This window comes from Engystomops pustulosus, chromosome 7, assembly GCF_040894005.1.
Source record: "Engystomops pustulosus chromosome 7, aEngPut4.maternal, whole genome shotgun sequence".
Lineage (NCBI taxonomy): Eukaryota > Metazoa > Chordata > Amphibia > Anura > Leptodactylidae > Engystomops > Engystomops pustulosus.
Window position 1 is genome coordinate 32,635,503 of NC_092417.1, and position 12,513 is coordinate 32,648,015.

The window sequence follows — 12,513 nt, forward strand, 5'->3', positions numbered from 1 at the left end:
CTCTGGTGTTCACCAGCATCACTGAACTCGCCCGGCCCTGACCTCTGCCTGATACTGACCACTGCTTGCTGCCAGCCCCTGGTGTTCATAAGCATCACTGATCTTGCCCAGCCCTGACCTCTGTCTGCTCCTGACCACTGCTTGTTGCCAACCCCTGGTGTTTTTCATCAGCATCGACCAAAACGTCTGGCCCGGACCTCTGCCTGCTCCTGACCTCTGCCTGCTCCTGACCTCGGCTTGCTCCTGACCACGGCTTGCTACCAGCCCATGGTGTTTTACACCAGCATCACTGAACTCATCGGTCCTTGACCTCTGCCTGATCCTGACCACACTTTTTAATCAATTTGATTAGAGGCTATACTAGCCATGCCTGGTGGAACATGCATGGATTCTGGAATGTATGGGACATAAGGTCGGGTTCTACCCTTGTGTGCTAAAATATCTTGTCTTATTTGTTGCTGAGAGGTTTATAGTTTGATGTTCTTGTAAGTAGGATGCTAATACTGCCTCTAGAAGCATTCCTGAATGCAAATGAAAAGGCCTCAATATTGTAGATTTAATTAATTCTGACCGCATCTTGTGATACTCACTATGTGCAAATGAGCCATAGCAAGTGCTTCCAATTGACAATAAGTGCAGCCATCATTTCTGAAATTAATGTGATGTGATAAAAAATTATGTCATCAGATGAGCCTAGTTGTGATGTTTGTGGCATGTAAACAGGAGTCAGCTTAGTAATGGCTGGCCTGCCAAGGACACACTGACATCAGTGTTAAAGGGGTTGTCAAGGCTTTGGCTAGGGATGGGACCATGGCACCTAGAGACATCGCTCTTCTGTATACAAAGAACAGCAATGTGCATAGTAAAGTGGCCGTACTTGGTATTGCATCACACCCCAGTCATTTGCATTTGGATTTAAGGCCAACGACCGGCCACATACATGTGACATCACTGGCAAGTGGAGTGAAAGTGGGTCACACAGTAGCGCCAAAACTTCATTCAGCCAAACAACATGTAAGATTACCGCCAATCTGAAATGGATCATCTATCCTCAAGGGTAGTGTAATCATTTTTAAATCTTTAAATTTGGAAAAAAAATATTTTACTTTGCAGAACTTCCGAAATGGACAAGTCAGATTTCTGAGAACGGAAACCAGTTTCACTCCTTATAAATTTGACTTAAAAATCTCAAGGTGTATAATACAAAACTAATGCAGGATCCAATACAGGCGGTCCCCAATTTAAGAACACCTGACTTAAAGACGACCCCTAGATACAAACGGACCTCTAGATGTTGGTAATTTACTGTACTTTATCCTTAGGCTACAATAATCAGCTGTAACAGTTATCACAGGTGTCTGTAATGAAGCTTTATTGTTAGCCCTGGTTCTTATGACAACCCAAAAGTTTTAAAATCCAATTGTCACAGAGACCAAAAAATCTTTAGCTGGGGTTACAATTATAAAATATACAGTACTGACTTACATACAAATTCAACTTAAGAACAAACCTAAAAAACCTATTTTGTTCGACTGTATAGTAAAATTTTCCATTGTTTTGGATGAGGACAACAGAACGTCTTATATAGTCTGAACGTGACCTTAGGTTATGTTGTGTTGGGTGACGTCACCAATTTGCTTTTATGTAAACTTATTATTCTTGTAGTCGATGCTTATCTGGCAGATTACACCAGGTACCTGTCAGTCTCTTCTCCGAGTTCTTGTTAGGTATCCCTACTGAGATATTACCGCTTCGGAGATACAGCAGCCCTACTGAGATGTTACAACTTCTGAGATTTCCCTACACAGCTGTTACTGTTTCCGAGCTATAACCGCTTCTAAAATATGCCCACATTCATGTGCCAGCAGCGTGGCACAGCAGTAATGTTTGTTGTGTATTACAGTCAACTACTGGAGGTTTTATGGATTCTGAGACATCCTTACTGAAATATAACTACTGGTGAGAGATGGCTCTTTTCACATCCCAGTGGTGCGCCCTAACAATACACTGGTATTAAAGGGAACCTGTCACATTGTACATGGAGTCCTGTCTGTAATTGTATAGAGCAGGGGAAGAAGGGAAGACTGAGAAATCTGTCCAGAAAAATATTCAGTGTATTTTATTTCTTTACATTTCTACTTTTTCTAAGCTTGGGGTTCAGTGGGATTCACAGATATACTATCAAGGCTGTCACTGAGTAGGACCACCCACTGGACTCCTAAGAGCAGAAACATATAGCTTGTACAGTCTGCTCTATAACATGCTGCCTGCTGATGGGACACTTTGTATAATCTGCTGAGCTCACACGGTTTTATAACATGTTACCTGCAGATAGGACACTATGTAGAGTCTTCTCAGATTTTCCTGCTCTTAAATCTGCTGCCTGCAAATAGGACACTTTGAACAACCTGTCAAGCTCCACCTGCTCTATAACATGCTGCCTACAAATAGGACACTATGTACAATCTTCTCAGCTTCTCCTGCTCTATGACTTGCTGCCTTCAAATAGGACACTATGTACAATCTACTAAGCACTTCCTACTCTATAACATGCTGCCTGCAAATAAGACACATAATACCTTCTCAGCTCCTCCTGCTATATAACATGCTGCCTGCAGATAGGACACTATGTACAATCTGTTCAGCTCCTCCTGCTCTATAACATGCTGCCTGCAGATAGGACACTATGTACAATCTGTTTAGCTCCTCCTATAACATGCTGCTTGTATATAGGACAGTATATATATATATATATATATATATATATATATATATATATATATATGTCTGCTTAGTTTTCCTGCTCGATAACCTGCTGCCTGCAATTAAGACACAAAATAATACCTTCTCAGGTTCTCCTGCTCTATAACATGCTGCCTGCTTATATGAAACTATGTACCATCTACTAAACTCCTCCTGCTCTATAGCATGCTGCCTTCAGACACTGTACAGTCTACACGGCTTCTACTGCTCTATAACATCATGTCAATAGCTCCGACACCATGTTCAATGTCGCAGGTTCCCTTCCTGCAGGAACCAGAGATCGACTTTTTCACATCAAACTTTTATTCTAGATGGAACTTTTATTTCCATCAGAACTGCGAATCATGTCAGACGTGTCTTGTATTACCTGTATGATACCAGTTCATGCTTTGTTATGTAAGACAATGTAATAATGGAGTCTCTAGATCACCAACGCTCAGCACTACACTCACACATTACATCACTAGAATATAAAATTATAAACCTTGCACATCTGTAGATGTTGTTCTTCAGACACCAATAATCCAAGACTGTTCTGCACAGTAGCCTCCATGTCTAGTAGCCAATCCCAAAATTCCTGGCACTCCCCCTCCAGGTCATGTACACTGCAGGAAAAAAAAAAACTTTAATATTTTCAGTTTAATATTTAAGTGACTAATGTTTAAAGAATCTTAATTAAAATTGACCTATTTGACAAAGGGGAGGCCCTAGTGACAAAGGGGTGGGGCTTGAAATACATCCAATTCTTAGCACATTTTTGGCATAAGCTAAATCAATGAAAAGGGGATGTAAATATGAAGACAAAGTGAAATGTAGTAGATTTTATTAACTCACTAAAACAAATGGATTAGTGAACTGCGTAAATGGAACTAAGAACAGGTTCAGTTCAGCTAGTTTCAGGCAGCATGTTACATAGCATGAATAGCTAAGCCTGTTTATTCATTTTCATATCACATTTTTTTCGATGAGTCTAGTGGGTGGTCCTCTTAAACAGGAAAGACTGTCATTAACTGAGGAGGACCACCCAGTGGACTCCTTAGTGTAGAAAAAATAAATAACATACAAGTTGAATCTATAAAACTATATGTTCCTAAAAACTATAAATCAATCTGCTCTTCTTGCTTTATAACATAATGCCTGCAGTTTGGACACCAAGTTTGATGTGCCAGGTTCCCCCTAAGAGGGAAATGGGGTCTTCAGATGTAGAATGGTGACTTTTGTGTCAAGTGATATGTGTTGTACAGTCCACAATTAAGGAATTAATATACTCCCAATAATAACTGTAGATTAAAGGATTAGGATATTGATGACCTATCGATGAAGTCTGTGATGCCATGGTCACATGGCGTGGTTGCCATGAGAATGTGGCTGGGCTGTACTACCAAACACAACCACTATACCTTACAGTGCTGCAGAAAAGTAAGTGGTCATCTGTTTCTTCTGCTTCCATTCACTTTTAAAAAGTATATAAAAGTATACCTGGCTCCCTGCCAGCAAACTGCATCGAGTCACACGGGTGGCTGTTACAAGGCTGCAATCATCATCATTATCTGCTCTCTACTCTGCTACATCTTCCCGTCTCCCTCCTTCCCCTCTTACATACAGCCATTAACTTACCCCCTGCTCCAAGCATCTCTCTGTTGGCTTATGTCTGCAGCAGGGAGGAGGAAGGGATGAATAAAGACAGAGCTGGCGGAGCAGAGAGGAGATAATGTTGATGATGACACCAGAGACTCCAACGCCCCTGTGACTCGATGCAATTGCCGGTAGGGAGCCAGGAATACTTTTATCAACTAAAAAGTGAGTAGAACCATTTAGGCTATAGGAGCCTGTCATTATTTAAGAATTTATGTCCTGAAAACAGGTTCCCTTTCAAATAGATCAAAGGTGGGATGTAAGATGTCAGACCCTCTATGATATTATATGAATATCCTATCCTAAGGATATACAAGTGAGCAATACAAAGTTTATTTCAAGGTTTATACGGATAATATATAATAATGGTATAGCGTTGGAGGAGGTGTCCTCACCTGTCACATCTCAAGCTACTTTTCAGTGGCGGTGGATCAGAGTGATGTCTGCTCTCAGTATACTCCGTGCTGCTCAGCTGCAGAGACATCTGGGTTACGGCCTCTTTCTGAGCTTGTATGGAACTGAAAGGTTCATTTACCTGTGGAGGGAAGAGAACGCATAGGTCGTAGGTTTTCCAAAAACACAATAGACAACCTGTTTGGAACAAAAAAAAAAAAAGACACTCATGTCACGGTCATAGACGCTGCAAACAACGGCGGCGCCAACAGTGCCACTTGGTGGACAGTCGCTGCAATACAAGTTCTAGATCAGAATGTTTTGACACTTCATGTACATGTGATAGGTGCAGAACATTAGGATTTGTGCATTATATCATTATGCATAGGTTTTATTGCCTTATTAGGATCTCCGGTCACATCGTTCTTATATATAGATACATACATCCCAATATTCAACATAGACCACACATCCCTACCCGGGATATGATCTCACACTTGTCTATCTGCCTTATCTGAACTTCCATTATGAGCATTGCAGAATCCGATTTCGGAGAGTGTCAGCCCTGGAAAAAGATAAAAATCCATGGCTGTTTTGTCTCGATCCCCCGCTGGTCGGATCCTGAACACTGCATTCTTGTCCTGGGGATTTGAGGATTTCGGAGGTTTTTTTTTAAATTTTATTATTATTCAAGGCATTAAAAGTCAACAGCTGGACGGCAGACACGCGCATTCATCTATCCCACTGCGGACAGATGTTTTAAATAAAACCCTATTTACATTTGCTCAGATACCGAGGCCCGATGCATAATACGGCCGGCTTGGAACATGCTTTTTGTTATATTAAATTTCTCATCCTCCTGAAGAAAGGGAAGTATAAGATTTGTGGTAGATGAAGAGAGGAAATATTTCTTATTTTCTGCACATTGAACAGCTGGGGGCAAGGCAGGAGAGATTTCATTCCAGGGGTCAATAAGGAGGAGGGCAGTATTTTCAATTATTTATCAATTAGAATAGATTTTACTGTGAAACATGTATCAATAAGGTTTGCGAAATGGTTTTTTGTGTTCTCATAACATGATATCTACAAGAACATTAGATCTACCAGAACATTGGCCTCAAAAGAACAAAGCATACCTAACCTTACGCCCAATGTATGTGCTGCCCAATGTGTACATGAGAATATCAGAGATAATTCAAAGAGGTTTCCTAAGCCACATGAATATTTTGGCTGTGTATACACCATATAGAATAAAAGTGTCTATAAGTGATAAAACCCCACATGGGCAGGGAAAGGGAACGGTACTTATTCTACTTCAGCTTTCGGTTCCCCAACACTGTGACGTAGAACAAGTTATGTCACCAAAGCCCACTTTGGCCAGCTCAGCTGGCAATGCCACGGCACCAAAGACCACCATGGCACCGAAACCAGAAGCCAGAACACAGTGGGGGCATTTATGATGTTTATCACTAGTTGTTCTTTTGTGCCCAGATTAGGAGTGGCGCCAACACTATGCTGAGTCCACCAGGAACCATCGAGGTGTCACCACGTGTTTTGTTCTCCGGAAGGGATGGTAAGGCCTGGTGCACCCCAATGGGAAATAAGTCTAGAGTCAGTGTCTACAGTGAACAGTTTCCTTCTTTACTGAAGAATATTAGCTGAAAAGCAATGCAAGCAAGTCATAGGGCTGACTTCTCCAATCTCCTCCATGGGGAAGGAAGGGTTATACACTGAGGAAAGGCCTGGGCTGTCCCTCTCTTTCTCAGAAGGCTGGTACTCTGGTCAAAAGCTAAGAGCCCAGGGTCTTTGGCAGAGTACCCCTGTCTCCGCTTCTTCTTCTTGTTGCTCAGGTATACTGGCAGTCTACTCCTTCAAGATCTGTTCCATAACTGCAAGACACTAAGGACTGGGACTATTCTCTGATTTTACCTTCTACCACGGGTGGAGTGATTACATTTTAGCACAAAAACAATGACAAAGCGTTCCCCCATAGATTTGCATAAAGTCCCCATAATATTCTATGGCACCAAGATTGTAAAGTGTAAACAACTTTCCACTCAGCACCTGTCACTCTAAAGGTCAGACTGCCTGCTTGTCTTGTAGACAAGTCTGTTTCTCTTCTGCAAAACAATCTCTACTATAGCTGGGAAAAAATGTCCAAAAATCCTCTTTTATTGGGTACTACACTTTTTTGTTGTCTGATTTTGTCGGTGGTTTTCAGTGTGATGTCACATTGTGGTACACAACCTAATGTATTTGCCTCACTGTAAGAAGAACAAATGAGCACCAGAAATTACACTCCACATTCAGGGAGGACTTTGTTGCTTTTTGTTGGTCTAATTATGCAAAAGAAAAAAAAGTGTCGTCTAAGTGTCGTCCAGAAGTGCAGATTCAGAAACTGTGCGCGAAAAGAAGCTAAACTGTGGCGTAGACATAGCAACTAAAAATAAAACACTGCCTCAAAACGGCAAAAAGCGATAAATGCCTCCCAGTAAGTACACTTTTTATTTTTTGCTTATCCCTATATCCTGCCCCTGTCCCCTTCAGGTTTTCCAGGATTACTTGCAAAGCCTCTTTAAGGACTTTGATCAACTGTTTATAGCAGAGACCTAAGCAACTGTCAATCACAAGCAAGCTCTTAAGAACATCTACCACCAGGATGAAGGATTGTAAACCAAGTACACTTACATACTGGTGTGCGCTCCCTCTGTCAGGATCTGCTAAGCTTAAGCTCTGCTTTACTCTGCTTTTACCTTGTTATGCCCTTGTTTTTAAGAAAAAAAAACTTTAAAAATTATTCAAATGAGTCTGAGGGGCTCCAGACTCCATTAACAGGTATGGAGCCTGGAGCCCCTCAGGCTCATTTGCATAATTTTAAAAGTCTTTTTTTGTAAATACCAGGGTGAAGCAAAGAGAACAGCGGATCCTCCCATAGGGAGCAAACATCAGTAGGTTAGTGGACTTGGTTTACAATCCTTTAACCTAGTGGTAGATGTCAGAATAGTGATTTCTCATAAAGCTTGGTTAGTTCAACAACCATAACAACTATGTATAGTTATTTCTGTATCAATTTCTCACAGTTTTTCTAGATCTCTGCTTGCTGTCCTTCTATAGGAAGATACATTGTTTACTTCATCTGGATAATCAGCCCATAGTCTTTGGTGTCACAGAGGTACACAGCTTGTTATAACGCACAGCTCTGATTATTCTCTGTGATATAATGAGCCGTGCACCTGCATAGCTCTCAACTGTCCCGGATTTGGCAGGACAGTCCCAGTTTTTCACCTATGTCCCGCGGTCCCAGATATTCCCTCCAGGTCCCGCACTGGCTGGGGTTGTCCTGGCTCTGTTTCCCACATAGTATATACTTTCAAAGCCAGAACTTGCGGTACTGAATGACTTCTACAGACATCGGGCAGGGAATCCTTTTGAGAGATGTGTCGGGTTAGCGGCAGAACAGGGACTACGTCATCAGGGAGATATCACCATCTGTCCATACATGGTGTCTAAATCTCCAAGGCTTCCCCAGAGCAGACATTGGGCAGGGAATCCATATATATTAATAATAATAATATAAACTCTTCTCCATAGTAATAATAATAAAAATAAGAATAGTAATAGTCTTCTCAATAATTATTATTTATTATTAATAATAATAATCGTCTCCATAGTAATAATAATTTAAAAAAATAATAATAATAGTCTTCTCAATAATTACAATAATAGTCTCTGAGAAGATGTATCTCTATATACCAGTGCATGGAGCCTGTGTCACAGTGTAACAGTAAAGCTCTTAGTTACATAAAATCCTCTCATAAACAACCACTAAGTCCATAGCCTAGTCCCTAGTGGATAGCAGCTCTGTGTCTCTATGGCAGGTTGAGTGTGGGGGTTCTGGGTTCAAATCCCAGGCTGGGCATAAATTGATTTAATATTATTATTGAGACAACGATTATTATTATGATGGTAAAAATTGAGGGTGTAGATAGGGCTGTTTCCATGTCATTGCATCTCATCAGTACAGTGTAGGGGACTAGTATGATTAGGTGAGAGGCCATGGATGGGGTCAGGAAGGAATTTATTCTTCTATAGCTGCCAGGGTCGGATTAAAGGAGGGGCTCCTGGGGCTCAAGCCCTAGGGCCCCCACCACTTTCACTTTTAATGGGGCCCCCACCAGTTTCCCACAGCAGCGACTCAGCTCAGCATCACACATAGGGGTCTAGGATGTCAGCTATGTCAGTGAGACACAGCTGCTATCACTGGAGGAGATCTCTGATACACTGTTTACAGGGGCTGGCTGGCTATATACTTCCAAAAACATTATTGGAAAGGCATCCACCAGTTTGCGCCCATGGGCCCCCACCACTCTTAATCCGGCCCTGATAGCCGCTGTTAACAAACAAACTTGGTCTGACAAATTTGCTCCATATACTTGTGAGATTTACTGTACCAAACTGAGAATTACTGAACTCAGCAGGATCAGTCATGTAAGCAAATAAAGCAAATTTGTCTGACCAAACTGGCTTGTGGCCAACAACCTTTATAGAATTGTCTTTGTTTGCCAATCCACTTTTTCGGATTTAGGTAAAGGAAACCTACGCCTCCAGAACTAGCTTGTTTAAGGTAGCACTGAACACACAGCTTTCCTTTCTCCACCTTGCAAAAAATATTTGCATATTCCTTGCCCAGAATCCTCTGGGGATCATGCATTGTCTTTAATGGAAATGGTGACCTGTATAGGCAATCTCCCTATGAAGAATAAAGACTTTACGGGCTGACAAGACATAATAATAGTTAAAAACACGATCAAACACGTTAAAAGGATGAAAGCTATATGTTACGTATAATTTTAATAGGTTTGACTGCTGAGAGGTATTATAGGGGGTGCAGGAAACTCCATCCAGGGAAACAGAATCCTTTATGGATGGATTTACTTTTCCCTTTGAGATACAATTATAATAATTCCAGTAAATATTCCAGTAAATATTTCTTCTATCTTTTCTTGGATCAATTATCTAGACCTGACATTTATTAAACTGGATACATTACTGTCTTTTTTTTTATTGCATTCCTATATGCGACAAGTGTGTTTAGTCTCCGTGGCCAGTGCATTATAGTAAAATACATCACTGACCGATGTGACTGACAAAGTATGGTGGTTAATGGGATTTACTTCCAAAATGTGTTTATGCTAAGCTTCTCATGCCCCAGTTGTTGTTGGAGCCGTTCTATTTTAAGACGGCAATCGTCTTCTTTACATGTTAAAATATATCCTCAGATGCTTTATCCGTCTGAATGGCAATGCAGACCCCATACTACGCTGAAATAACCCCGCTGTATATTATTTATGTACTACCAACATACATGAGCGTATATGTTATCACTCCAATTTTCTGTACAGGACTGTACATGGCTACCTTAGGAAATCCTATAGTGATTGGAGTGGGAGGGTGAATACTAGGCATGTCGCTCCATACAGATGAAGAATAGGACCCCTCATCATGTGACCCCCTGGACAGTAGGACCCAGGACTTCCTATGATGTCCCGTATCCTGCTGGCTTCCAGTGGATGGAGGGGACCTTGCAGTCCACTTGTGTTGTGTTGAGCCGCATCACAAAGTTGGGTTTAAACCTAACTTTGTGGGTCCTCAGACTCAACCCTGAACATTATTAGAAATTCAGGACCCGATTTAAGCTCGCCGCCCCAGGCAAAGTCTCCAGCGGCATCTAAATTACCCAGGGTCACAAGCTGGCAATAAGGTCATCTGGTGCAATTCCTCCCCAAAATTGAGGTACGCATGCGGCCTCAGTTAATTTCAATACCGCTGGCCACAATGACATCTGCATGTAAAAAGTTAACACAACAGTTATTGGTCGGGGTACCCGAACCCGACAGATTTTTCTAAATTCAGGAATTATGACGGGTCTTCTTAACACTAGATGTTACTGTTTGCATGCCCACTCAGAGGCGACATGCCAAAGACATCCATTCACCCCTATAACCACCAGGGCCGTCACCAGCACTGGGCATACCAGGGCAAGTGCTGGGGCCCTGAACTACTGGGGGGGGCCCACATAAGGCTGTACATAAGGAATCCATGGGATTGAGGGGACTGTATCTAATAAATCAATAGGGGGTGAGGAGGGCTTTATATAAAATAACCATAAGGGGTGTGTGTGTAAAATACCCATGAGCGGGCTGTTTGCTGTGATAAACTAGGGAATATTTTACGGAAAAGGAGACTGTTTTAGTTTCTGAATTTTTAATGTCACTACATGAATTCACTGCAAAGGGACCCACCGAGGCTCTGTCACCCTGGGGCCTACTGAAACCTGGAGCCGACCCTGACTGACACCTAAAACCATGTTAACCTTTTACCCTGTTAAAGTTTAGTATATGTGGACAACCCCTTTAAATCCTTTATATGATATGTGATATGTGATTGAAGCTTCTACAAGAATAATATTTTTCTAAGAATGTCCCAATAAGTTGGAAACATACTGGTTTCTAAAATCCGTCTTTTTTAGATGAAGTGATCTGCCGATGGGTTTTTCGGTTTAACACGCTTTATCTACCATTTAAATGCAAAGAAAAATTAAGAGGGAAGAAAAGAAATGATGTTTTAATTGAGATATTTTGAAAAATGAAGGCAGCGTTTTCGGCAGGTGCAATGCAGGATCCCATTAATATAGGTAATTAACATTAGCCTCTGCTTTAATTAACATGCACACTTTAATTAGCAAAGCATTAGACAACATTAGAAAAAATGGATTTTCACACTGCCAAAGATCGTTGTGGAAAAATCTGAACATTGTCTATTTGGGCCATATAAATTGCACATAAATACATTCTAATTATATAGAAGTATGACCATAAAATATTAACTATGCAAGGAACTAGGGATTAGAAAAAAAGAAATTTCAATATTTCACATGAAAGTAAGAGACATGATGGCGCCTATATTATTTCTATAGGCAACTTGCAGGAATCCAAACCAATCCAGATTTTTCTGTATTTTTAGGGAAAGTTTCAAAATATTGAAAAAAATTGATACATTTTGCAGAAATCCTTGTTTCTGGCCATTGTGTGACTTGTATTCTTCTCTGCAGTTTGTATATGTAATGTCATGTTGTCACAAAGCTGCTGTGAATCACTGTAACCCCTCTCGTCTCCATAGACTCTTATGTCATCTGACATCTGGCAGCTTTTACCTGCATAAATTGTGTGAAATCTGAAGATTATGACCATTTGAATAATACGGTTCCTGAAGAATTCAGAAAAAGACAGGATGGAAAATAATTTATTAATCCCTCCCAAAAGTTAGGCCTGAAGCAACCAACAGTGACACAACCTTGTACCATCCGCGTTTTTTACAGACGGCAGCGCCAAATGCAATACCAATCAATGGATCAGTGCCCTCAAACGTAATTTTAACGACTCTGTGACCGATCTGCTCAAAAAGTAGAGAATGTCCTTGTCAGAACTGTTTTAAACAGATCATTCCAAGACTATAGTTTATGAGGATCCATAAAAAATGGAATCAAAATTGATGCAAATCAGTCCTAAAAAACGACAATATTATTAATTATTTTTACCTCTTTTGTCCTCGTAGGACTAGGGTCACACAAAATACTGGATCCCATTTTTTTTGTTACATTTACCATTAAAGGCTGCATTCACACTACAGTATGGGTGACATATATACGACCGACGTATATGC

General features: G+C 40.9%; 1 protein-coding gene across 1 annotated transcript in view; it reads right to left on the reverse strand.

Annotated features, from left to right (window-relative positions):
• AKAP6 (A-kinase anchoring protein 6) overlaps positions 1-12,513 on the reverse strand; it is a 167,136-nt gene that overhangs the window by 60,221 nt on the left and 94,402 nt on the right. The window contains exons 8-9 of the mRNA XM_072115382.1: positions 4,794-4,933; positions 3,248-3,368 (exon numbers count right to left, since the gene is read on the reverse strand). Coding sequence (XP_071971483.1) covers positions 3,248-3,368; positions 4,794-4,933 — 261 coding nt within the window. The remainder of the gene's footprint in view (positions 1-3,247; positions 3,369-4,793; positions 4,934-12,513) is intronic.